Source organism: Lotus japonicus, chromosome 6 (assembly GCF_012489685.1).
Source record: "Lotus japonicus ecotype B-129 chromosome 6, LjGifu_v1.2".
Classification (NCBI taxonomy): domain Eukaryota; kingdom Viridiplantae; phylum Streptophyta; class Magnoliopsida; order Fabales; family Fabaceae; genus Lotus; species Lotus japonicus.
In genome coordinates this window covers 67,739,883-67,767,625 of record NC_080046.1, presented here as the reverse complement: position 1 = coordinate 67,767,625, position 27,743 = coordinate 67,739,883, and the positions used below count along the sequence as shown (strand labels likewise).

The following is a 27,743-nucleotide window of genomic DNA, read 5'->3' as shown; positions in this document are numbered from 1 at the left end:
AAGTTTTTTTTAACTCCAGATGCATTTCCGAGCTTTTCCCAAATGCAATATATGTATGCTAGCCCAACTCAAAATACACCGTGGATTGTATTAACCTATTGTTCTCTTTTAGGTAATTTATGCATTGTATTAAAATGTTTAAATTAAATAGTGAAATTGTTCTCCATAAATTATTCAACTTAATTTCAACAATTTTAATATGCTTGCACATGTAGGTATGCATACAGGAAGTAGTTCAAATCTGTCCAATACAGATAACCGTTCATCACATGGAGTTGGTAAAATAAACTTCATTTTTCAACATGGCCTAATATCTGACATTTATGTCAATATCACTTTCACATTCTCAACCATTATTTTTAATTGTTCAGGATCATCTACACCACCTAAACAAAGTTCCATTTCAGATCAAAGTACCATACTTACATCATCAGTTGGAACTAGCACCTCACGTAGACATCAAAGGAAAAGTAGCTTGATAATACCTTCTACTATCATTGAACAAGTTTCAAGAAGGAGTTTTGGTAATGATTCAGAAGACATGGAGCAAGGTGAGACGAGTCCATTACCTGATAACCTCAAAAAATTATTCAACTTAATTTCAGCAATTTTAATATAGTTGCACATGTAGGTATGCATACAGGCAGTATTTCAAATCCGTCCAATTCAGATAATGGTTCATCGCATGGAGTTGGTAAACTAAAATTCATTTTCAAAATGGCCTAATAGATGACATTTATGTCAATATCAGTTTCACATTCTCAAAAAATATTATTTATTGTACAGGATCATCTACACAACCACAACAAAGTTCCATTTCAGATCAAAGTACCATACTCACATCATCAGTTGCTGCTAGCACCTCACGTAGACGTCAAAGGAAAAGTACCTTGAGAATTCCTTCTACTATTATTGAACAAGTTTCAAGAAGGAGTTTCGGCTTCAATTCAGAAGACATGGAGCAAGGTGAGACGAGTACATTACCTGATAACCAAACTACAGAAAGGCATTCACAATTGTATGCAAAGGCTGAAACGACAGGTAAACTTCTTACATTGTATGGTACTTTAATAATACCCTTTCATTGCAGTCAGCTAATTTTAAGAAAGTTTGTGCTGCAGAGGTGTTTTATTTGGGTGTTGCATCTAATGTATGCTCTAATTGTCAATCTATTATGTGGTATGAAGAGAGGGCGGTTAAATCTGATCATAGCAAAATTCCAAAATTCAAGATTTGCTACATGAAAGGAAAAATTACACTTCCATTCCTAAGAAAACCTCCTCAGCTACTATATAATTTGATGAATGAGATAGATGGCAGATACAAGAATTTCAAGGAGAATATCAGAGCGTACAACAGTTTATTTTCGTACACTTCACTTGGAGGCAAGGTGGAATCAGGTATAAATGATGGAAATGGCCCTCCTCAGTTTATACTAAGTGGTCAAAATTATCATCGGATTGGAAGTCTGATACCTCCTGAAGGAGCTCCTCCTAAGTTTGCTCAACTCTATATATATGACACTCAGAATGAGTCTTCAAATAGAATGAAATATTTCAGGTATTTTGTGAATTATTTACAAATTTTTAAACAAAAACTATACCTTGAAGTTATGGTTGCTGATGCTAAATTCTTACTTTCATTTTTTACATCAGTTCAAGTACAAGGAAAAGTCCACTTGATCCTTCCTTAGTGAAGGACTTGACTGCAATGATTGACAAAGACAATGAATTGGCAAAGATGTTTCGAAGAGTTAGAGACTTTGTCGAGAGTGATGGTTCTTCAAATTTCTATCTCAAATTGTATCGTAACAGAACTAAGGATCCAAGAACTTATAATATGCCCACAGCTGATGAGGTGGCAGCTTTGATTGTAGGTGATATAGACTCTGTGAATGAAGGTAGAGATATTATTGTCAAGGGTACTGATGGAGGTTTTCAACGAATTCCTGAAAAACACCCTTCTTACATTCCTCCTCAATATCCTTTATTATTTCCATATGGAGAAGATGGTTTTAAGGAAAATATACCACTACGAGAAGATCACATGCAAGACGATTCCCGAAAGAGATACAAAGTTGTAATCAGGGAATTTATTTCTTACCGGATCCAACAAAGGGACATAGAGCATGGGCATTTAGTGAGCACAGGTCGATTATTTCAGCAATTTATTGTAGACTGCTACACTATGATTGAATCAGATAGAATGTCTTTTAACAGAAATAATCAACAGAAGTTCCGTTCAGATATTTTTTAAGGCTTGCAAGAAGCTGTAACTAGAGGAGATGTCCAACCCCCCTCTGCTGAAAAACGTATCATTTTACCTCCTTCCTTCACGGGTGCGATGCGATACATGTTCAACAATTGTCAAGATGCCATGGCTATTTGCAAAAGATTTGGATATCCAGATTTGTTTATAACCATGACCTGCAATGCAAACTGGAAAGAAATTCAGGATTTTGTAACTCCAAGAGGTCTCAGGGCAGATGACCGACCTGACATTGTGGCTAGAGTTTTCAAAATGAAGTTGAATGATTTGATGTCCAATTTGAAGAAAGGAAAAATATTTGGAGAAGTACAAGCAGGCAAGCATTTTTTTCTTCTTCTTTTTCTATGTTTTATTTTTTCATGTAATTTACTAATTGTTATGTTAATTACATACATCTTTCAAAACCTTTAACTGCAGGTACGTACACAATTGAGTTCCAAAAAAGAGGGCTTCCACATGCCCACATCTTAATATGGTTGCAAGGTGAAGGGAAGCTTAAAACAGGGGATGACATTGATAAGGTAATATCAGCTGAGTTTCCGGATCCTGTGTTATATCCTGCTTTGTCAGCAGCAGTTTCAAATTATATGATGCATGGTCCATGTGGGTTTGCTAATATGAATTATGCCTGTATGAAAAATGGAAAGTGTGAGAAATTTTTCCCAAAACAATTTCAGAACTCAACTACAATTGATGAGGAAGGCTATCCTAAATACAGGAGAAGAGATACTGGAGTTAGTGTTACAAAGAAAGACATTGTGATGGATAATAGGTATGTTGTACCTTATAATCCAGATCTCCTCATGAGGTATCATGCCCATATCAACGTGGAGTACTGTAACAAGTCAAACTCCATAAAATATTTGTTTAAATATGTAAACAAAGGTCCAGATAGAGTTTCTGTTGAAATTTCTAATAGAGATAAAGATTCAAATAAAGAAAAAGGTGTTGATGAGATAAATCAGTATTACGACTGCAAGTATTTGTCTCCATGTGAAGCAGCGTGGAGAATATTTGGATTTTATATTCATGACAAGTGGCCTCCTGTTAACAGATTATCATTTCACCTTCCCAATGAGCAGTCTGTTACTTTCAAGGATCATGAATGGATTGACACTGTAGTTGAAAGGAACCAGGATATGGACACTGAGTTTACAACGTGGTTCAAAGCAAATCAGGAATCCGAACTTGGGAAGGACCTAACATATGCAGAGTTTCCCCAAAGGTTTGTTTATGATGAAGACAAAAGAATATGGACTGTCCGAAAGAAAGGATTTTCAATTGGGAGGTTGAATTATATTCCCATGGGTACCGGAGAACTATTCTATATGCGGGTCCTTCTTACAATTCAAAAGGGATGTACAAGTTTTGACAGCATAAAAACTGTTAATGGCGTACTATACCAGACCTACAAGGAAGTGTGCTATATCTTGGGATTGTTGAAAGATGATAGAGAATACATAGATGGAATAAAGGAGGCAAGTGATCTTGGGTCTGGACCCCAATTAAGATGATTATTTGTCATGTTATTGTTAGTGAAAACCATCAGCAAACCAGATGTAGTGTGGGAAGCTACATGGAAATTGCTATCAGACGATATTTTATATCAAAGGAGACTTCTTCAAATACCAGGTATGTAACTTAAGGAACTCATTTAAACCATATGAAATTAGTTTTTTATATAAGTAACTACTAATGTACATTTCTTCCAAAATAATTTTATATTCGAATCTTATTTTTTCAGACTTGGAAATTAGTGATGATGACTTAAGAAACATGTGCCTGATAGAGATTGAAAAATTGCTCCAGAGTAACGGGAGATCTCTCAAGGATTTTGATTGTTTACCTTATCCCGAATCTTCCGATCTACATCTTGTAAGATCAAGTTTTGATCTAGTAGTACAACTCTATGTTTTGATGATTACAAGTTAACCTTTTGATATGAACAATTGTGGTACTCTAACGTGTTTTTCTGAGTGTGCTATTTACAGGCTCTGACCTCAACTCAATCTCACACAAATCAGAAGCACTGTGTATAAAGGGTAAACCAAGCAACGCTTTCGCATTCACCATGTTCAGTATGAACAGTGGAAAAGCTTCAGAAGTTCTGAAGCTATACAAACTCTGATGTGGACTCAGTCGCTAGAAGCTCTGAAGATCCAGAAGTTCTGATAACCAAGAAACACTGAAGGTTCAGATGTTCTGATGGTGTAGAAGACTCTGAAGATCCAGAAGCTGAATAGTGGAAACTCTGAAGTCCAGAAGCAAGAAACTCTGAAGGCCATGTTCTTCCCTCTGAGTTCAGAATCAGAAGATACAATGGTCAGAGGATCTGTGCTTTCCCTCTGACTCTGATCAACCGGCTTCACAAGTTCCAATATGAAGTATTCCTCTGATCAGAAGTCTCCTAGGTTAAAAGGTCAAGTCGCTATCCAAGTACAAAAGCAAGTGTACCTTCCTGACGACCTACCTAACGTTCTCAGCCACAGTAGAAGCTGGATTTTCCAGAACTGCCCTCCAACGGTAGCATTTCCCATGCAACGCTCAACCCTAATCCTTGGAGTATATATAGAGGCTGAAGATTGAAAGAAGCGGCTAGAAGCACACACACGCGCAAGACATATTCAAATATTCTAAGCTTTCTTTCATCTGAAATTCATTGTGTTTACTATTAGCTTTTTAGAAGCAAATCTCTTGTAAACAATTCTTTGATAAACAGTTTGTTTAGTTCCTTTAGGAGATCAAGGTTGATCGGATCCTAGAGAAGACTAAGAGAGTGAATCTTAGTGGTGATTCCTTTAGGAGATCAAGGTTGATCGGATCCTAGAGAAGACTAAGAGAGTGAATCTTAGTGTGAGCTAAGTCAGTGTATTGTTAGTCACTTGTAGGTTTCAAGTGCAGTTGTAACAATTATCTGATTAGTGGATTGCCTTCATTCTAAGAAGGAAGAAATCACCTTAACGGGTGGACTGGAGTAGCTTGAGTGATTTATCAAGTGAACCAGGATAAAATCCTTGTGTGCTTTTCTATCTCTTATCTTTAGCACTTAAGTTCTCGAAAGATTTGCCAAAATCTTTAAGGTGGTAGTTTTGTACTGAAAACGTTATTCAAACCCCCCCTTTCTACCGTTTTTCATACCTTCAATTGGTATCAGAGCGCAAGTTCTGATTACCACACCTAACAGTGTTCAGTGATCCGGGCCGGTGTGAAAAACAATGGCTGCCACCACCAGTGAAACTCAAAGAGATGGTTACAATGCAAAGCCTCCTATGTTCGATGGTCAAAGGTTCGAATATTGGAAAGATAGACTGGAAAGTTTCTTTCTGGGTTTCGATGCAGATCTCTGGGATATTATTGTGGATGGCTATGAGCGTCCAGTTGATGCAGATGGCAAGAAGATCCCAAGGTCAGAGATGACTGCAGATCAAAAGAAGCTGTACTCACAACATCACAAAGCAAGAGCAATTCTTCTAAGTGCTATTTCCTATGAAGAGTACCAGAAGATTACAGATCGTGAGTTTGCTAAAGGCATTTTTGATTCTCTGAAGATGTCTCATGAAGGAAACAAGAAAGTCAAAGAATCAAAGGCATTGTATTTGATCCAAAAGTATGAATCCTTCATCATGGAGCCAAATGAGTCCATTGAAGAAATGTTCTCCAGATTTCAATTGCTTGTAGCTGGCATACGACCTCTCAACAAGAGCTACACAACAAAAGATCATGTCATAAGGGTCATCAGGTGTCTTCCTGAAAGTTGGATGCCTTTGGTGACTTCAATAGAGCTCACGAGAGACGTTGAGAATATGAGTTTAGAAGAACTCATCAGCATTTTGAAATGCCATGAGCTGAAACGCTCAGAGATGCAAGATCTGAGGAAAAAGTCCATAGCCTTGAAATCCAAATCTGAAAAGGCTAAGGTTGAGAAGTCAAAGGCTCTTCAAGCTGAAGAAGAAGAATCTGAAGAAGCATCAGAAGATTCTGATGAAGATGAGCTGACTCTGATCTCCAAGAGACTCAACCGCATCTGGAAGCACAGGCAGAGCAAGTTCAAAGGCTCTGGAAAGGCAAAAGGAAAGTATGAGTCCTCAGGCCAGAAGAAGTCTTCAATCAAGGAGGTCACATGTTTTGAGTGCAAAGAATCTGGGCACTACAAAAGTGATTGTCCAAAGTTGAAGAAAGACAAGAAGCCAAAGAAGCACTTCAAGACCAAGAAGAGTCTGATGGTGACATTCGATGAATCAGAGTCAGAGGATGTTGACTCTGATGGTGAAGTCCAAGGACTCATGGCCATTGTCAAAGACAAAGGATCAGAGTCAAAGGAAGCTGTTGACTCTGACTCAGAATCAGAAGGAGATCCTGACTCAGACGATGAAAATGAGGTATTTGCTTCTTTCTCTACCTCTGAACTGAAACATGCTTTGTCTGATATCATGGATAAGTATAACTCTTTATTGTCTAAGCATAAAAAGTTGAAAAAGAACTTATCTGCTGTCTCCAAGACTCCTTCTGAACATGAGAAAATTATTTCAGATTTGAAAAATGAAAATCATGCTTTGGTAAATTCTAACTCTGTGCTTAAGAACCAGATTGCTAAGTTAGAAGAAATTGTTGCCTGTGATGCCTCTGATTGTAGGAATGAATCTAAGTATGAAAAGTCTTTTCAAAGATTCCTAGCTAAAAGCGTGGATAGAAGTTTAATGACTTCAATGATCTATGGCGTAAGCAGAAATGGAATGCATGACATTGGCTATTCTAAACCAATTAGAAATGAGCCTTCTGTGTCTAAAGCTAAATCCTTGTATGAATGCTTTGTTCCCTCTGGTACCATATTGCCTGATCCTGTACCTGCTAAAGTTGCTAAACATCCTCTTAAAAAGGGATCTGTCTCTATGACTAAATATCATGCAAATATTCCTTTTAAATATTATGTTGAGACACCCAAGGTGATCAGAACCTCTGGGGTAACTAACAAAAGAGGACCCAGAAAGTGGGTACCTAAGGACAAAATTATCTATGTTGCAGATATCCTTGATAGCTCCACTGAAACACCAATCATGGTATCTGGACAGTGGATGCTCGCGTCACATGACGGGAGAAAAGCGTATGTTCCGAGAGCTGAAACTTAAGCCTGGAGGCGAAGTTGGCTTCGGAGGAAATGAAAAGGGTAAAATTATTGGTACTGGTACTATTTGTGTAGATAGTAGTCCATGCATTGATAATGTTTTATTGGTAGACGGCTTAACACATAACTTATTGTCTATAAGTCAATTAGCTGACAAGGGTTATGATGTTATATTCAATCAAAAGTCCTGCCGGGCTGTAAGTCAGATCGATGGCTCTGTTCTGTTTAACAGCAAGAGGAAGAACAACATTTATAAGATCAGATTATCTGAGTTGGAGGCTCAGAATGTGAAGTGCCTTCTGTCTGTTAATGAAGAGCAGTGGGTATGGCATAGACGGTTAGGGCATGCCAGTATGAGAAAGATTTCTCAGCTGAGCAAGCTAAACCTTGTCAGTTCGCTTCAGACGCTCTTTGTGAAGCATGTCAGAAAGGCAAATTCACAAAAGTCCCTTTCAAGGCAAAGAATGTTGTCTCAACCTCAAGGCCGTTGGAACTTCTGCATATCGACCTTTTTGGACCAGTGAAAACTGAGTCTATAAGTGGCAAGAGATATGGGATGGTTATCGTTGATGACTATAGCCGCTGGACATGGGTAAAGTTTCTAACCCGCAAGGATGAGTCTCATGCTGTGTTCTCTACCTTCATTGCTCAAGTGCAAAACGAGAAGGCTTGTAGGATTGTGCGTGTCAGAAGTGACCATGGTGGAGAGTTTGAGAATGACAAGTTTGAGAGTCTGTTTGATTCCTATGGAATTGCACATGATTTCTCTTGTCCCAGAACTCCTCAACAAAATGGTGTTGTTGAGAGGAAGAACAGAACTCTTCAGGAGATGGCTAGAACCATGCTCCAAGAAACTGGCATGGCTAAGCACTTTTGGGCAGAGGCAGTAAATACAGCATGTTACATTCAGAACAGAATCTCTGTGAGACCAATTCTGAATAAGACTCCTTATGAATTGTGGAAGAACATAAAACCCAACATTTCTTATTTTCATCCTTTTGGCTGTGTTTGTTATGTTCTCAATACTAAGGATAGATTGCATAAATTTGATGCTAAGTCTTCTAAGTGTCTATTACTTGGTTATTCTGATAGATCTAAAGGTTTTAGATTTTATAATACTGATGCTAAGACTATTGAAGAATCTATTCATGTTAGATTTGATGATAAGCTTGACTCTGACCAGTCAAAGCTAGTTGAAAAGTTTGCAGATTTAAGCATTAATGTTTCTGACAAAGGCAAAGCTCCAGAGGAAGTTGAGCCAGAGGAAGATGAACCAGAGGAAGAAGCTGGTCCCTCTAACTCACAAACTCTGAAGAAGAGCAGAATCACTGCAGCTCACCCTAAGGAATTGATTCTGGGCAACAAAGATGAACCAGTCAGAACCAGATCTGCCTTCAGACCCTCTGAAGAGACCTTGCTGAGTCTGAAAGGATTGGTGTCCTTAATTGAACCCAAGTCCATAGATGAAGCTCTTCAGGACAAGGAGTGGATTCTGGCCATGGAAGAAGAATTGAATCAATTCTCCAAGAACGATGTTTGGAGCTTAGTGAAGAAGCCTGAGAGTGTCCATGTTATTGGAACGAAATGGGTATTCAGAAACAAGCTGAATGAGAAAGGAGATGTAGTCAGAAATAAGGCAAGGCTAGTTGCTCAAGGCTACAGCCAGCAGGAAGGAATAGACTACACTGAAACATTTGCTCCGGTAGCAAGACTGGAGGCAATCAGACTGTTGATCTCCTTCTCAGTAAATCACAACATAGTTCTACATCAGATGGACGTAAAGAGTGCCTTCCTAAATGGTTATATCTCAGAGGAAGTCTATGTTCATCAACCCCCAGGTTTTGAAGATGAAAAGAAACCAGACCATGTGTTCAAATTGAAGAAATCACTCTACGGTCTGAAGCAAGCTCCCAGAGCATGGTATGAGAGACTTAGCTCATTCCTTCTGGAGAATGAGTTTGTAAGGGGTAAAGTAGATACAACTCTTTTTTGCAAGTTTTGATCTAGTAGTACAACTCTATGTTTTGATGATTACAAGTTAACCTTTTGATATGAACAATTGTGGTACTCTAACGTGTTTTTCTGAGTGTGCTATTTACAGGCTCTGACCTCAACTCAATCTCACACAAATCAGAAGCACTGTGTATAAAGGGTAAACCAAGCAACGCTTTCGCATTCACCATGTTCAGTATGAACAGTGGAAAAGCTTCAGAAGTTCTGAAGCTATACAAACTCTGATGTGGACTCAGTCGCTAGAAGCTCTGAAGATCCAGAAGTTCTGATAACCAAGAAACACTGAAGGTTCAGATGTTCTGATGGTGTAGAAGACTCTGAAGATCCAGAAGCTGAATAGTGGAAACTCTGAAGTCCAGAAGCAAGAAACTCTGAAGGCCATGTTCTTCCCTCTGAGTTCAGAATCAGAAGATACAATGGTCAGAGGATCTGTGCTTTCCCTCTGACTCTGATCAACCGGCTTCACAAGTTCCAATATGAAGTATTCCTCTGATCAGAAGTCTCCTAGGTTAAAAGGTCAAGTCGCTATCCAAGTACAAAAGCAAGTGTACCTTCCTGACGACCTACCTAACGTTCTCAGCCACAGCAGAAGCTGGATTTTCCAGAACTGCCCTCCAACGGTAGCATTTCCCATGCAACGCTCAACCCTAATCCTTGGAGTATATATAGAGGCTGAAGATTGAAAGAAGCGGCTAGAAGCACACACACGCGCAAGACATATTCAAATATTCTAAGCTTTCTTTCATCTGAAATTCATTGTGTTTACTATTAGCTTTTTAGAAGCAAATCTCTTGTAAACAATTCTTTGATAAACAGTTTGTTTAGTTCCTTTAGGAGATCAAGGTTGATCGGATCCTAGAGAAGACTAAGAGAGTGAATCTTAGTGGTGATTCCTTTAGGAGATCAAGGTTGATCGGATCCTAGAGAAGACTAAGAGAGTGAATCTTAGTGTGAGCTAAGTCAGTGTATTGTTAGTCACTTGTAGGTTTCAAGTGCAGTTGTAACAATTATCTGATTAGTGGATTGCCTTCATTCTAAGAAGGAAGAAATCACCTTAACGGGTGGACTGGAGTAGCTTGAGTGATTTATCAAGTGAACCAGGATAAAATCCTTGTGTGCTTTTCTATCTCTTATCTTTAGCACTTAAGTTCTCGAAAGATTTGCCAAAATCTTTAAGGTGGTAGTTTTGTACTGAAAACGTTATTCAAACCCCCCCTTTCTACCGTTTTTCATACCTTCACATCTATTTGAAAATAGGTTCATAGTAGATGAACTTAACTACGATAGAGATGAGATGTCTGCCAAGTGCACAAATTTGCTAAATTTAATGACAGATGAACAAAAGCAGGTCTATAATCAGATATTGGAATCTGTTTTGTCTGATTGTGGTGGTTTTTTCTTTTTATATGGATACAGAGGAACAAGGAAAACATTTATTTGGAACGCATTGTCAGCATCTCTACGGTCCCGAGGATTGATTGTTCTGAATGTAGCTTCCAGTGGTATTGCTTCGTTATTACTACCAGGGGGAGAACTGCTCATTCAAGATTGTGTATTCCACTACAGGTGAATGATGTATCTACATGTAATATTAAACAAGGAAGCTTACGGGTAAATTTGCTTTTGCAGACTAAGTTGATTATATGGAATGAAGCGCCCATGTTGAACAAGTTTTGTTTTGAAGCCCTGGACAGAACATTGAGGGATTTGATGAGAGTACAGGATGAAAGCAACGCAGAAAAACCATTTGGTGGCAAAGTGGTAGTGCTTGGAGGTGACTTTAGGCAGATTCTTCCTGTTATCCCGAAAGGGTCAAGACAAGATATTGTTAAATCTACCATCAATTCATCTCAATTATGGAAGCACTGTAAGGTGTTGAAGTTAACTGCAAATATGAGATTAAGAACTGCTGGATCCCCGGAGCTTGCTGCCGATATAAAGGCATTTGCTGATTGGATTCTTTAGATTGGCAATGGTGAATTTGAATCAGATGAGAGTGGAGAAGCTAATGTAGACATACCTACTGATCTGTTAGTTGAGCCATGTGATAATCCTATTCGTGATTTGGTTAATTTTGCATATCCAAATCTCTTGACTAACATGAAGGATTACAAGTTTTTTGAAGAAAGATGCATATTATGTTCGACTCTTGAATCAGTTCAGATGATGGATGATTTTATCCTAAACTTAATTCCTGGTAAACCAAAAGAGTACTTCAGTTCAGATACAGCTTGCAGGTCTGATGCGGATTCAGAGATACACTCTGAGTGGTTTACTTCTGAGTTTTTAAATGATATAAAGTGCTCTGGAATTCCAAATCACAAGTTGAGTTTGAAGAAAGGGGCTCCAATAATGTTATTGAGAAATATAGACCAGTCGGCTGGGTTATGCAATGGAACTCGCCTCATAGTTAATGATCTTTTGCCGAATGTTATTGGTGCCACTGTGTTAACAGGAACTAATATTGGTGAAAAAATATTCATTGGAAGAATGAGTATGGTGCCTAATTACTCAGGCTACCCACAAATGATGATGATGCTGGTGAAGGATTTAAAAAGATAACAGATTTGACAGCTGATGATATAAGAGCTCTTGAATTTATTTTTGAGGAAGATACTATTGATTTTTATGAAAAGTATGCACAATGCTTAGGATTTGTGTCAAGGAAAGATGATGTTTATCCTGATGTGAATGGTAATATTGTAAGCCGTCAATTGGTATGTAATAAAGAGGGTGAGAGATAGCAAACATGTGAATAGGGATGACCATGTCAAGGAGGCGAAGTGATATGAATTCCGCAAGTGGACGGATCGATGGAAGTAATATAAAAGATTTTCGAACCACAAGGATTAGGGAAGTACCAATTCACAAGATCAAGAGTTATTTAGAGTAGAGAAAAGGAAAGACAAATAATAATTTGATTGGTTGGTTGAGAACTTAGTTTGCTAAATTGAAGAAGAAATTATGTCAATAGCTAGCACTTAGGTTAGCTTCACCAAAACAAGTTATGTTTTGAGAGAAATGAGAGTATATGGAATACAAAATGGAATTCATTCTATTGTTGATCTAGCCTAATTCTCTAAGTGTTGATTCTTCAAGTCAAATAGCCTAACTAGTCTGATTCCTCATCACCTATGAGTAATCTAGTTGAAGATTAAGTTCATTTTAGGGTGCAAGTGCTCTAATAAGCCCTATCCCATCTCTATTACTACTAGACCTCACCCTTTTTACTAAGGTTCAAGTGCTCTAATAAGTCTCATCCCAGGTCCCCTATTCTAAACCAAACTTCCATTTGTGCAAAGAATAAGTAAAACAACTTGTGTGCACTCAAGCAAATATTGAAGAAGGGAACATGAACTCATAGATGAAAACCTTATTCCATATAAACTCAGAAACTAAAACATAAACAAGTTAGGGATTCACATCCCAAATCCTAAAAGAAAACTTAGTCAAACATGACTAAGGAAAACATAATTCCTAACCTGACAAGAAGCCTTAGTGAAGGTCTAAAACACCTTACACAAGTTATTTGTTCAGTCGTAAGATCTCATATCCACTAAGATTACAAAGTGTGAGATTTATAGCAGAAAACTGATGACCTACGCATGTGAGTGCACTATTGGCACGCATATGGGTGCATATTTTCCATGCTACTGACTCTGCACGCATGTGCGTGCACTTCTGGCACGCACATGCGTGCATACACTGACAACTCCGACATATTTTTGTAAAATAGCATGTGTGGCTTCGTTAGCCGTCAGGTAGAGCTGAAATTTGATATGTTAATCAAAACACATAGATCTTCAATTTGACCAGTCGGATCGTCAAATATGAGAAACACATAGATGTTCTATGAGAAACATATCACACACTAAACAACTCTTGAACTTTCAGCAGCTTAAGATTTTGCCTTCAATGCAATTAAGGATCATCATTAGCCTTCATGTACCTTCATTCTATTCAATGCTAACTCCAGAAACCTCCCTTAAGCCTTTTTCCCTTCATCAACCTTTGTCTTTCCTTTTCCAAAAGATTCCAACACATCCCTTCATGAGCAATAAATGTAGAGTTGCACACTAACACTATGTTTGGTTGTGAAAAGAGAGATATAGTAGAGAGAGTAGAGAAGAGAGAAGTTGAGTAGAGAGAAATAGGTGAGAGATAGAGTGGATTTATTGGGTTGTTTGGTATGGTAGAGATAAAGAAGAGAGAGATGAGAAATAATGATGTGGAAGAGAGAGAAAAAAGTTGACTTTGGATTAACAAAATCAATTTTAAATACAAAAAGTAAAAAGTTTGTTGTCAGGTGCAAATAGTGGCGATTTTAAACCGCCACTAAATTCCTGTAACGAAAAAATAAAATAAAAAAAGAGAGTCACTACGGTTACTGTTCTTTTTCTCTCCAAATTTGAGAGAGTCCCACCTCAAAATTCCCCTCTCTCCTCCCTCCTCTCTCTCTCACACCAAAAAAGGTTAGTTCTCCCACCCTCCATCTATCTCTCTTCCTCTCATCTCTCTCTACTCTAACTCTCCACGACCAAACAAAGCATAAATGAACCATAAAGTCTATCTTATAACAACAAAACATTAAAAAATGCACATGAAGTGATAAGAGTTTAGATTATATATTCAACATATGTTAGAATTTCTCCAATTCCATTCTTGCCCTCAATTCCTCTAACATGCAAGACCAATGACTAAAATGCAAAAAGACTCATCCTAAGGACTAAATGTAGAATAAAAGACTGAAAAGGGACTATAATGCAAATGATGACTTTAAAATACTAAAAGATTTAAATATAACTAAAGACTCTAATTAAGAACTAAAAAGATAAGAAAACCTAAAGAAAATTCAAGAAAATAAAGGGAAAAAGACCATATAAATTCCTGTCATCACAAAGTCCATCACCCGAGTTAGTTGTCCAGTCAGAATACGTTTTCATGTTGATCACAATTCTTCCCTCTGGAAAGATGTGTGTTGAAAGATTTTTTTTACCACTCTATTTTCGAATCTCTCAAGACTCAATTGTAGTATAGTAAAGGGTTTTGTCGTATCCCTAGGGAGGTGTAATACTTATGTCGTTAAATATTTAACACACTTAAATGATGGTTTACAAAAGAGATTTATTGTATGTTTAAGAAAATAAAAACATAAATAAATAAGATAAACGAGTTGGATTCACCAAGGTAGATAATTTTTTTAAGATTAGAGTTCCATTATTTGACCTCTATGTATTCTATTGATTCACATACAAATATCTTTCTATGCAATTTCTCCCACCATTTCTTATCTTACTACCCAGTCCTCCGACAAAGAAGATACTCAACTCAGCTATATTAACCTTTAATCTCTTGATTGATTAACAATAGTGATTAGCATTAAGCATGGATGCTTGAATAGACTAATGATTTAACCCTATTGATAAGTACCAAATTTACCTAGTTTTCCATATTATTTTGGGCACTTATCTATGATAAAAGTGTGTAATTCATATTAATTTAACCCTCAACTGTGTAGTTTAGTAAATAATTATATTTATTGTAGATTTTATGTTGAATTTAGAGTCTAATCTCTATTTTTGATGTAGGATGGATATTAAAGAGAATACATCAAGATTTCATTGAAGAAAATAAACAAAAGCGTGAAGAAATCCATTTTAGAGCAAAGAACTCGCTCAAGCCAAATTCCAGGGAAGATCTCGCTCAAGCGAGATGATATTTCGCTCAAGCGAGTTGTGGCGGTGCAGGAAACTCACACATGAAGAAAGCTACTGGCTCGAGCGAAATTAAATCTCGCTCGAACGAAAATAAGGCGGCAGAAAGTCTATAAATGGCCAGAAACAGGACAGAACAGGGGAAGTTCGAATTTTTCCATCTTTTCTTCATTTCTCTCCACTTCCAAACCTTGGGAACGGGGGAGAAAGCTAGGATCACTTGGAGAGGAGGCTTGGGTGCCGGATTCGACGGCGAGACATCAGAGAGTCTTCGGTTCTTCTCGTTTCTTTTCCAAGTTTGTAAAGTTATCCATGGAAATGGATAACTAATCTCTCTTGTTGGGGTTAGGTGTAGTTGATAAATCTTTATGTGTTATATTTGATTCAGCTGATATACTATCATGTTCATTTGCTTATGATTTAGTGATTTTCTCTTGTTCTTCATGTTATGTTTTAGTTTGTGCACCTAGAACATATTGCTTGATTCGACATGAGAGCGAGAGCTATATCGTTTTGAGTCTGAAATAGAGTTAATCACCTAATAGTCCTAATTGCTAGAGATAGAGTTAGTTATGTTAGTCGTTGAACACCTAAACTTCATGATAACTTTCTTTCTTAATCATGTGAGAAATCAATGTTTAGGATTAGAGAGTTATTGTTATCCACTCATGCGATAGATCGATGATGTAGGGTTGAACTCGTGTTGATGAATCATATGCATAGGCTTGATATGTATTTGAATCTATAGGATACAGAAGATCTTATCAATGAAATCTAATCCTAGCAGTTTCTCTATCTTGTTGTTTTCTATATTTGTTTTCTTTGTTTTTATTTTCAGTTTGTTATAAAAATCCTCTCAAAATCTTATGAAACCCCATTACTTAAGTTACTAAAACTATTGAACGACTAGTATTACCAATTCCATGCGGATACCGCAAAACCCTATGTTATACTACAATTGAATCTTGAAAGGGATTCCAGAGTACGTGTGGTAAAAACCTTTCAACACCTATCCCTAGACCTTAGAATTATTATACCTAGTTCATATTTAAATAGGTAGTTTTTACCATCCTATTAAATCTATATTCATGTTCTAGGTGATCAATCCAAAACAAGCATGACGCACAAGGTAAAAATCATTGAATCATGGAAAGAAACATATGATTAACTCTAGTTCGGACTCAAGAACGTGCGAGTTCCCTACACAAGTTTGAATCAATCAAAATACCCAAGGGGATCAACCTTAGATATAACAGGAAACATAAGAGAAAACCATCGATTCTTTAACATAGAAACATACATTTTGTATGAAAGGAAATCAAATAGATTAGACGAGCATCGAAAGAACTAGTTCCAATCCCATCAAATGAGAAATTAGTCATTCATTTCCATGGATGGCTTTACAATCATAAAAGAGAAGAAGAACAATGAAAAACTGAATCTGAGACGGTCCCCCGGTGATGAACTCAGCTCCAAAGCTTTCTCTATAGCCTCCTAGCTCTTCCTTGATGATCTTCTTTGAGTACTCCCTTTCCCCAAGTGATGGATTTGTGTTTTTTTCTCTGATTTTCGTGAATGGGTCTCTACCTCCGAAAATAGATCGGAACGTGGCTTTTATAATAAATTTATGCAACTTTTAGGCTTAAGCTCAACCACTTCTGGCTTAAGCCAAAATGTTCCTTCAAGGCTAGGTAACTATTTTTGGCTTAAGCACAAATAGATATGGCTTGAGCCAAAATCTCAATCATCATACCTAGCGTATGTGCTTCGATCTCATGAATCTTTGGGTTTAAGCCATCCATGATTTGGCTTAAGCCAGCATTCCTCAAATTAGCCAACTCTACATTCTCTTCTTTAGCTTAAGCCAGAATTTCTTGGCTTAAGCTAAAATCTTCAATTTGGTCTATGATCTTCCTTTGCTTGGATCTCTTTGATCTTTCTACTACAAACAAAAATAAAGGATTTAATACTTATCAAAATCATATTTACTATATTATCTATATAAAAAGTAATTATCTACTATTCTAACCTATTGAAGGATAATTAGAGAGTTTTTTTGCATTTAGAAGGGATAAGTGCTAAAATCAACATGAAAAATTGAGTAAATTTCGCACTTATCAATGAGTGATGCTGACAAGGCCCAAATTGATAACATGAAATTACATGGTGTTAGGACATGTCACATAATAGGGTTGATGATGGTCAGAAAGGTGGGCATGATTTATTGGGCTTCTTGAAATAGGGCCTGCACAATCACGTTGACAAGCAAAAGAAGAGCAGAATATATAATGGAGATGGAGTTGCCGCTTTATCATATTTTCACGGTAAGACTGAAAATGATCCCTTTTTTTTCTACAAATACATTGAAACATGTGATGGAAATCTAGATAAGTTGTTTTAATGAGATGGAGTGACTGAGTGAGTAGGATGAGTATTTCTCTCCTGCTCTTATCATGCTCTTGGAGATGTTATTGCCTTTGATAGCTCATATAGGAGGAAAACAAGCCTTTGGTGATTTTCTGTGGGTATAACCATCATGGAGTAACTATTCTATTTGCTTGTGCGTTAGTTTTGGATAAGACGATAGACACCTACAAGTGGGTTTTGGACTGCTTTTCTGAAGCAATGTTTAACAAACATCCTAAAGCTATTATTACATATGGAGATGTCTCTATGAGGGAAGCTATTAGGATTAAATTTCCTAACTGAACACACATGCTATGTGGTTGGCACATCCAACAAAATGCAGTAAAAAAATTGAAGAATTCTAAGTTTGTGGAAGATTTTCAGATCTTGATCTATGGAAATTTCTCACATGACAGGTCTGAATTAGAGTGGGCTAAGATCGTTGAAAAATATGGTCTATCGGAAAATAGTTAGATGAAGAACATGTATGATATGAAGTCCATGTGAGCAAGTGCATTTCTGCGGGACAAATTCGTTGCTGGCATAAGGACCACATCAATATGTGAATGGGGTAAACTCATTTATCAAGATGTATGTGCAGACAAAAAATAGTCTTAGTGATTTTTTGCACAATTTTGAGAGGGTTGTGAAAGAGTACAGACTCAGTGAATTGAAGTCTGATTTTAAATCATGGTACTCAGATCCTGTATTGACAACTCATCTTATTTAGATTGAAGTTGGATTTGCAAAAGTACTTACACAAAAGAAGTTCAAGGAAGTAATAGCTCAGATTGAAGAAGTCGGTAGATTAAATGTTGAAAGGTCGGTGGTGGGTGGCATTGTAAAGTTTAAGATGACTAAATTTTCCAATAGAAGACATGAGTATGTAATTATTGTTGATTTGAGCCAATCAAAATATTTTTGTGACTGTGGTAAGTTTGAATATAGTGGCATTCCTTGCTGTCACATCATTGCTGCTATGAAGAGTGAGATGCTAATGAAATTCCTGATAGTTTGATCGGTAAGAGGTGGACTAAGTCAGCAAAAGTTGATGATATGCAAAAATTACACGGATGATCTTGATTCACAAAGATTGTCAAGGTTGCGTAGAGGTGCGTTATCTGCTGCATGCAACCTCTTGAGTAAGGTGGCGTGTGAGAACGTGAATATTTTTCCCAAGTGATGGATGAAATTTACAAGCTTGTTGTGGAATTTCAGAAGTGTTAGCGCGTTAAATCAAACAGTTCAGGTGTTGTGACTTTTGTTGGTGATCTAGTTATGGTTAAGACTAAAGGGGCGCCCTGTAAGAAGAAAGGCAGTAAGAGACTTTGTTCAAAATGCCGCTGTAGAGGACACACAATTAGGACATGTCCAACATTTTTTGAATCTGCTGATGGAGGTGAATCACCAGAAGAGGTTGATGTTGAAAGTTTAAATGATGAAGTACCTAGCGTTTTAATTTTTTTGAACATTGACATTGTTATTCGGTTCCTATTGAGTAATGTGGCAACTCTTTTTCTATTTTATTTTAGGTTGTCGGTGATGTCTCCGTGGATGGAATAAAAACTATTGTGTCAGCAAGCAAAATATCTAGAAAACGAAAAGAAGAGGTAGAAACTCTTACTATTAACAATTGGAGGTAAATGCTTATGTAATGAATGTAATTATACATGTAATTTTACTTTCAGGTTTAAAAAAGGATGGTTCAAGCACCTAAAAGTTTAAGCAGTCGTATGTGACTCCTTCAACTCAACACTCTATAAATTAAGACGTAAGTTGCATATGATGTGGTAAAAAAAATAGTAATAAATTGAAGAATTCATTAGTAATTGTTTGTATTTTTTGTTCTTGTGAAAATAGTTCAATTCTAGTTATGTTGTACCTCATCCCACTATGAATGTGATCAATGGCTTTTGATGTTCCCACAATTTGAGTGGGAAGTGCGCATACAAAGATGGCATGAATTTGTGCAGCTATAACAGATTCCAAATGATGAAGTCTGTTAGAACTTATACCAGCGGAACAAAATAAAAGTGAAACACAAATTGGGAGGAAGAGAAAGAGAAAGGCTTCTTAATATTTAAGCTTTAAAACTTTCACAATTTGAGTGGGAAGTGCGCATACAAAGATGACATTTGTGGTTACATTTATCAACAGTAAAAAGTTGTATATATACTGAAAGAGAAAAAATTTACAAGACCTTGTATGATCCTTCGTTCACACTATCGTAGTGGGAACCTCTCACGCTTTTTTCTTCCTACCTGCAGTATGAAGGATTTCATTATAATGTTTCATCCTAAAAGATTTAAGCAAACAATTTAAACATGATATCATTGTCAAGTATATCAGTGAAGATTCTACTTTAAAAGGTAAAAAATACATACATTTGGTTAGATTTCGCCACTTATCCTTCAAATCTTTGTTTGTTCTGTCTTTAAATGTACTTTTATGAAAGTTTTCAATCAGTTTCCATTGTCCTGGTCCAAACCTAACAAGAGAATGAAATCAAATATTAAAAAAAGTATTAAAAAATAGAATAACAATGTAAAAGCAGATGAGAACCTACTTCTCCACCGCACTTAGAAACGTGGCTACCTCCACTTCAGACCATTTTTTGGTTGGTCTTCTTAGCTGAAGAACAGGATCCTATAGGTATCTCATAGAAAGAACATGGAAAATTAACAGAAAGAACTAACCAAATGAAAATGCATTATTGAAAAAACTGAGAACATGGAAAGATTTGATTCCAATTAAGACACAATATCTGGTCTAACGAGTAAGTTAAAAAGTAACTCACACTAGTCGCAGTATCCACCTTCGAAGCTTCATTATGCTCTGGTTTTGAAGATGAAGAGATTGAGACTTCCCTATAAAGTAACAAGCATATATGTAAGAGAAACAAGTTGAACGTGGAAAATTATGGGTCGAGGCTAACCATTTTTCAGAATCTGGATCTACTTCTTCTATACAGGAAGTGCCAAGCGTAAGTTCATCTAACTGGTCAAGTATATTATCAGATGATGACTTTGCATGCATTGTTTTCTGAAATGAAGGGACAACTAAATAACATGAATAACAAGATTGCAATCAAAAGCTCGCATAACGGTTTTATTTTAATCTATTGAATGCAAAATTCACATGCGAATATCCACCTTCGAAGCTTCATTATGCTCTGGTTTTGAAGATGAAGAGATTGAGACTTCCCTATAAAGTAACAAGCATATATGTAAGTTAAGAGAAACAAGTTGAACGTGGAAAATTATGGGTCGAGGCTAACCATTTTTCAGAATCTGGATCTACTTCTTCTATACAGGAAGTGACAAGAGTAAGTTCATCTAACTGGTCAAGTATATTATCAGATGATGACTTTGTATGCATTGTTTTCTGAAATAAAGGGACAACTAAATAACATGAATAATAAGATTGCAATCAAAAGCTCGCATAACAGTTTTATTTTAATCTATTGAATGCAAAATTCACATAAGAACATCATATTAAACCCACAACCAAGAAATAACTATATGACAAAAGAAAGTAGGAGTACCAGAAACAGGTTCTATCAATTTAACTACCCCAACTAACCTTCAATTCGATCAACCGGTTTTCCAGCTCTATGTTCTTTTTCTTTTCATCCTCGAGGCTTTCTTTGACCTTTTCATACTCTTTTTCTACAGCCTGGAGGCTTTCTTTGACCTTTTCATACTCTCTTTCTACAGCCTGATTATGAAGAGTAAAAAAAAATTATTCATATTAAAATTAACTCCATGTACTTTGAGCAAATAACCTCACATTACCTTTAATTTGGAGTTGTTTTGCTTCAAACAACTCCAAATGACTTTTGCAAAATTTTTAAAAATAGTATGGCATCTCTCACTGTCATCACATGCATCTAACTTGCATACGGTTGAAGCATCTGTCATACATGTTCATTGTTCAAATGTTCAAATATTGATAAAGAAAACAAACAAACAAAAAAGTGAAAAAGTGAAAAAGCAGAATAGATAACTATACTACTACCTTCCTTATAAGTGTTGCATTCTTCAACATCTTTTTTTTCATTCTGTAGAAGACAAAATGAGACTACAATGGATTATTAAGTGGACTTGAAAGGAGAAAACAGATTTATTAAATTAACCAAATCCAGAGTTAAAATGGTTCAGCACACATGCAAAATCACTTTCATACAAATAAAGCTGAATATGAACATCATTTTGATCATACTAAAGTACAACTTTGCAAGAGTAAAGAATGCACCAAGTGGCATATCATCATTTTGGTCAATACTAATGCCATTGCCATCTTTATAGATCTTAATGCTATTTATTCATACACCAATTGGCATATCAGCAATAGAACATATCTACAAAACATTTGATACAGTTCTGTGGCTATAAAATATCTCTAATTTAAAAAATGAGGAGCCAAGAAAGGAAGCAAGAGTGAACCTGCACAGTATGTTGACTAACAACTCTAACTCTCTTTTGTTCTGAAGAAGGTGATGGATCCACGTTATCCATTATGGAAGCTTGGTAATGCCTTTTACTGGGAACCATATTTGGTGCTTCAACTACATTATACCTAACAAAAATTAACAGAGATACTTAGAACCAATCTGGGATAAATATGAAATTCAAGTTAGATTAAGCAATGAAAATGAAGAATTTCACCTGATTTCCATATATGGAGAACTTTGTCTCAGTAGGTAAGATGTATCAAGATAATCGTCCTCTCCTGACTTTGCTGTTAAAATCTATGTACACAGCAAAAAATAAAAGTCATCATAAGGTATTGGCATGATTAATATGTTTGGAGTGACTCCAATCAGTTCGGAGAAAATGAAGTTTGAAACTAATATCTACATACCAATGCCATCCGCTTCCTGACCTCCAAATAATCTCGTAAATACCTAGTCAACTGTAGTAGGGCAAGAAAAAGGCAAATTCCAAGTTATCGTCCAAAAACTAATTCTTAGAAGAGATAAAAATACAAGCATGATAGCTTAAACATTACCATAGAGCTTTGGAAGTGCTTCTGCAACGGCTTTTTTGGATTTTTCTGGTGCTCCAACAAGGACTGTAATCCAAAAGGCCATACACAAAGTATGAGGGAAGGTAAAGACAGAAGATAAAAATAAATAAAAAATTTCTCAACTGATGATGGCAGGGTAAGATCAATTGTACAATGACGTAGGTTCATAATTAGAAGTAAAGCCTACATACTCTTAAACATAAGCCAAACACCATTAATGTGTTGTTGATAAAATTGCTTTCAAGCAATCTTGTCCCCTACAACATTGCAAAGAAAGTTGGGATGAGGCTAGATGCAAAATATTTACAATAACAAGCAAACTTTATCCGTTTGAATGGATCCATCGCATCCATCAGTTAACCTCATATGCAAACTGTAATCAATCTTGCATTTGAGACCCAAGAAATAATGCAGTCCAGGTTATAAAAACTTGTACATAATTCTCCTAATCACCTATAAAGTTTACGATACGTTATCCAGAGACCTTTAAGAAATGTACTCGAATCATTAGTGAAGGCCTAGGTTACTTAGAAAGGACTAAACAAAACAAACGTAACTGTTCAATGTTTGATATAAAAAGGACACAGGACAAAGGGCCCAAAAATTGAAGTTATAATAACAGACAAAAGTCTTAAAATTTAATATTTAATAAATCAAAAGACAACTTCCTGTCTTACACACTTCATCATCCAAAAGCCATAAAGATCAAACTTTTTCTATCTCTTCCCTGAGTCCCCTTTTCTCACTTAACTCACCTCCTCCATCCTTTCAACCCCTTCTCTCCCTCAAATTACTTCTGTCGTGCTTCGAGCACAAAACAGCAAACAAATCAAAAAGTTGTAACGCAACTCAACTACTTGTACTAAGCTAGTAAGCTATTTTTCTTGTGCTGTCCCTCAATATACATCAAACACACCTGTGCTGTCCCTCAATACACATCAATAATAAATTAATAATTTCTGATTTATGTAATAAAATAACTGCTCATAGTATATGTTGGCCCATATAGTTATGTAAGAAGTTTTAGCTAACGAAGATGAATTTGTCTGTTTTACAAAGCACAACAAAGAAGGAAAGTGATACCACATTTAAGAGATAATATTTACACTATATCCTAAAGTTCATCAAGCAAAAAGCTCAAAATCAAGCCTACATGCTCATAAAGTGTGGGAAAAATAGAAAGAACCTGATTCCCTGTTCTTTTTTCTCGTTCAGATCCAGCAAGATCTATGATAGTCAAAACAGCACCATTTGACTTAGAATTGACAACTCCTTTACATTTTTGGGGAACATCATGAATGCTAATGATGCACTGTGAGCGGCTGTGAGTAGAAGAAGATATCAAATGATTGATTGTATAATCTTAGAGAAAGTTACTAAAAAATCACGATTTCTATAAGAAACTTGTAATCCCTCCTATAAAAAATTAACTGAACTAGCAACTATTTCGGTACATTTATTCAAAATATCCAGAGATGCACTTCATGGTCAATATTTTTCTTCTTTCTTTCCCTTTCTTTCTTGTCCATTTTGGATGAAATCGAATCTCTGTGAGAAGCAAAGTGACTACAATATAGAATGCTAACCCAAGATAACGTATTACAAATTAAAGCATAGCTTAAAAATTGCCACGGAGGTTTCCATTGTGGCACAAGCCTCCTCCAAACCCAGTGCATACTACAACAACCTAATTCTATTATCAAAGATATTTTCAAGAGGAGAGTGAAACATAATGTTCCTGTTTTACACCCTACCTGGACTGACTGTTGGTGTTTGTCATTGCAGTTGCTCGTTTCAACATTGCTTTTGTTATTAAGGAATCTGCCTGTTCAGCATTAGAGATGAGAACCTGTTCACACAACCCCAATAAATATAATAATGATTATCACAAACCACATTACATAATATATACATCTGAGGAGATGAACAGCTATAACCTCTTGCAGGCCGTTTACAGTGGATTGGTGCATGCTTAGTTCATTGCCATTCGGAAATAAATCAAGTAGCTTCTCTGTTTTACCTCGTTCAGTATATATCTCAAATATTGATAAGTAGTATGACCTGCAAGTTGCGCCATGACGAAATTGACATTTTATTCAAGTACACAACATAAATGTTTAAGCATAGTTGCAAAAGATTTTCAAAAGTTGATGTAACTGTGATCAACGTCATCGTCATATATTTTTTCGAATTAGTGTGTGTTATGAATTGAGTGTTCCCTCGTCTCATCATCGTCACTTATTTTTTCGATCCTACAATCTCTTTATGCCTTTACGGATATGCATACCGGCATATTTGATTAATTATGGTCATGTTTGGATACACGGTGAAAAACCATAATAAAGTCATTTATCACACAGCCACAAAAGGTAAAGAAAGTTGCTTCTATCCACTGTGATCTTACGGTGGTTTTCTACCGCGTATCCAAACATGCACTAGATAAACTTCAATTTCCAACGCTGAAAATGTTGTGTTTGGTTACCGTTAATAACAAAATATAACTCATACTACATATTACTAGCACAGTAGCACTGAATACCTTTGCAGAAAGCTTAACTTAAGCTTACAGTTATAATCACTGAAAAATTAAAGGTTTGGATGATATAAAACTACTTGTTTCATTTTAAATAGTTATGGAACATAACAATAAAGACAAAAGTGGAATTACATGTTTTAAGGGTCAACTTCTTGTCCTATGCACAACATACCTTGAAGGCTCAGTCTCGTTGAAAATATGGCGGAGGGCAAGAGGAACCATTCCAGGATCCCTTGGGGTTCCAAACACAGTATGTGTCTTCCCTGACCCGCTAGGCCCCAAAGCAGCCAGCATTCCACTTCTACCCTTAAGGAATTCATCCACCATGGGTCTCACCATTCTATCATACACTAGAGACTGAAACCCCAATCTCACTGTTAGCTAGGGGAACCAAGAATAACGAAAAATGTGTGAGAGTTTGTATAGTGTTACGATTACCTGGGATGAATCGGAAGAAAAAACGTGAGAGAAACCCCCATAAGTCACTGATTCTATTCGCTTCGATACCTGCAGGCTCGAGGGAGTTGATAGCGTCACCGACTGGGAATCCTGAACCGATAAGCACACGGCGGTGCTCTTTTTCTTCGGTCGTGGTATGTTCTTCCTCATTGGTTTCTTAGGCCACGCCGGCGCCACTTTAGGTCTAGCTCGCAGAGCTTGTGATAGAATGGGAATGGGTCGGATCCTGAGAAATACGTTTAGGCTTTCCTTCTCTTGCGATGTTGACGGTGTTTGTGCTTCGTGAGGAAGAGGCGCGACTTCGTCTGAAGCTTCCCGGCGAGGGTTCCGACCAGTCACGGTGTGCGGGGAAGCGTTAGGGTCGTCCATCGTCGTCGTGGTCGTAATTAAGCTATCATTAAATGTTTATGGGTTGTCTAACTAACCTATGAGAAAGTTTGAGTTAAATAACTCATCATTCAATTGGGTTATAATTTCTATATTTTTTTATTATAAATAAAAAATTATTAGGCTATTCAATTGTGCTTGCTGCATGGGTGAGGTCATTGGAGAACTAAGGAATTGGTTCGAACTTACAGCCCTCTCTTTTTGCACTTTGTGAAACACATTGCAAATTTGAGCGGGTTAGAAATTTCTGGCAGCAACAAGGCTATGAAATTATTCAAGAGGTTGAAGCGATTGGCCATAGTGGTGGGATTTGGCTACTTGCTCCAATCACTAGGACCTTCCATGTCACCGTGCTTGCTGCGTGGGTGTGTACGACAGTTTATGGTAGCCCAAACTCTACACGCAGGCAGGAGCTATGGTCGTATCTCGCAAATTTTCGACAAACATGTTCAAACCCTTGGCTAGTCTTGGGGGATTTCAATGAAATTTCTGTCGGAGGTATGGGGTGGGGATTTCAATGAAGAACGAGCAATGGCCATGTTGGCAATGCTTGATACGTGCTCTCTCATAGATTTGGGCTTCACCGGGTCGAAGTTTACATGGGAGAGGCGTGTGAATGGTAGACGTGTACTGGCAAAGCGTCTTGACAGGGCATTGGGTGATATGGCATGGCGAGTGTTATTTTTGGAGGGGTATGTGGAACATCTGACTAGGGTATACTCTGATCATGCACCAGTTCTGGTACGCTTGGAGGCACGTCAAGGTGAGAGGCAACCCCGTCCCTTTCGGTTTCAAGCAGCGGTTTCAAGCAGCCTGGGCTTACACACCCTTCGTTTGAGGAAGGGGTAAAGCAGGCTTGGGGCGGACATGGGCTACCACTTAAGGAGAAGCTCTCGAATATGCAAAGCGCTGCCACAAAGTTCAACAAGGAGGTTTTTAGAAGCATTCAAAAACGTAAATGGCGTGTGGAGAGTCGCTTACAAGGTGTCCAAAGGGAGTTGGATCGGAGCTCCTCAGAATCATTGGCTAGATTGGAGAGGGGACTTCAAAAGGAGTATGATGATATCCTTCTTCAGGAGGAACTTCTCGGGTATCAAAAATCTATGGAGCCATGGGCGGTGTTTGGAGATCGTAATACCAATTTTTTTATCTCCAAACAGTCATTCGCCGTAAGAGGAATAAAATTCATGGCTTTTTCCTCCAAGATGGAACTTGGTGCACAGATCCTAGCGTGCTTCAGGAGGAAGCAAGGAGATTTTTTATTAACTTGTTTTCTAATGATGTACAGGTCACAAGGAATGCTATCATGGAGAATAGGACGCCTACCATACCAGAAAGTGAGAGATGGAAACTAATTGAACCTGTTCGTTTGGAGGAGGTCAGGCATGCGATCATGGCGATGCATTCTTTCAAAGCACCAGGTTCGGATGGGTTTCAAGCTTTCTTTTATAAGAAATATTGGAACACTATCGGCGGTGATTTGCATCAGATGGTGGCTAAGGCATTCCAGGAGGGGCGCTCTGATCCAGCACTTTTAGATATCTTGCTTGTCCTTATCCCAGAGGTGGAGAATCCTAGCCGCCTTAAGGAGTTGAGGCCAATAAGCCTGTGCAATGTGGCTTATAAGGTGATCACAAAGGTGCTAGTGAATCGTCTTCGGCCCTTGCTTAAAGATTTGGTGGGACCACTACAAGGGAGCTTCATCCCAGGACGAGGTACACGGGACAACATTATCCTAGCACAGGAAGTTATGCATACCATCTACACTCATTCAAGGGTGGCGGTCTGGTAGCTTTCAAGATTGATTTGG

General features: G+C 37.3%; 2 protein-coding genes across 5 annotated transcripts; one reads left to right on the top strand and one right to left on the bottom strand.

The window, feature by feature from the left end:
* Positions 1–2,343: 2,343 nt before the first annotated feature.
* LOC130725830 (uncharacterized) lies at positions 2,344–3,782 on the top strand. The gene is made up of 2 exons (XM_057577018.1): positions 2,344–2,584; positions 2,686–3,782. Exons 1-2 carry the CDS (start codon positions 2,344–2,346, stop codon positions 3,780–3,782), a joined length of 1,338 nt encoding a protein of 445 aa, XP_057433001.1.
* Positions 3,783–19,568: 15,786 nt separating this feature from the next.
* LOC130723909 (kinesin-like protein KIN-6) lies at positions 19,569–25,967 on the bottom strand. 4 transcript variants are annotated; one of them, XM_057575053.1, is made up of 20 exons: positions 25,526–25,966; positions 25,260–25,444; positions 24,489–24,612; positions 24,306–24,400; positions 23,738–23,873; positions 22,743–22,808; positions 22,534–22,596; positions 22,387–22,437; positions 22,191–22,273; positions 21,969–22,101; positions 21,538–21,583; positions 21,318–21,436; positions 21,106–21,240; positions 20,801–20,907; positions 20,676–20,727; positions 20,459–20,565; positions 20,321–20,390; positions 20,090–20,169; positions 19,908–20,011; positions 19,569–19,784 (listed from the first exon to the last, which is right to left on the bottom strand). In XM_057575053.1, the coding sequence occupies exons 1-20, from the start codon at positions 25,913–25,915 to the stop codon at positions 19,765–19,767; spliced, it is 2,166 nt and encodes a 721-aa protein (XP_057431036.1). In that variant the 5' UTR covers positions 25,916–25,966; the 3' UTR covers positions 19,569–19,764. The 4 variants fall into 4 exon arrangements, 2 of the variants coding, with proteins under 2 accessions (XP_057431036.1, XP_057431037.1); XM_057575054.1 differs by having other exon boundaries at positions 21,541–21,583; positions 25,526–25,965; XR_009014390.1 differs by lacking the exon at positions 19,569–19,784 and having other exon boundaries at positions 19,907–20,011; positions 20,482–20,565; positions 25,526–25,967.
* Between the last annotated feature and the right edge of the window lie 1,776 nt (positions 25,968–27,743).

What these genes read in the sequence shown, in the direction of transcription:
- LOC130725830 (XM_057577018.1), top strand. Translation starts at nt 2,344, where the DNA reads ATGCGATACATGTTCAACAATTGTCAAGATGCCATGGCTATTTGCAAA. An exon ending in ATTTGGAGAAGTACAAGCAG is followed by an intron (nt 2,585 to 2,685) that starts GCAAGCATTTTT and finishes CTTTAACTGCAG; the next exon opens with GTACGTACACAATTGAGTTC.
- LOC130723909 (XM_057575053.1), bottom strand. Translation starts at nt 25,915, where the DNA reads ATGGACGACCCTAACGCTTCCCCGCACACCGTGACTGGTCGGAACCCT. An exon ending in AAAAAAGAACAGGGAATCAG is followed by an intron (nt 22,809 to 23,737) that starts GTTCTTTCTATT and finishes GCAATGTTGTAG; the next exon opens with GGGACAAGATTGCTTGAAAG. An exon ending in GATCCAGATTCTGAAAAATG is followed by an intron (nt 20,391 to 20,458) that starts GTTAGCCTCGAC and finishes GTTACTTTATAG; the next exon opens with GGAAGTCTCAATCTCTTCAT.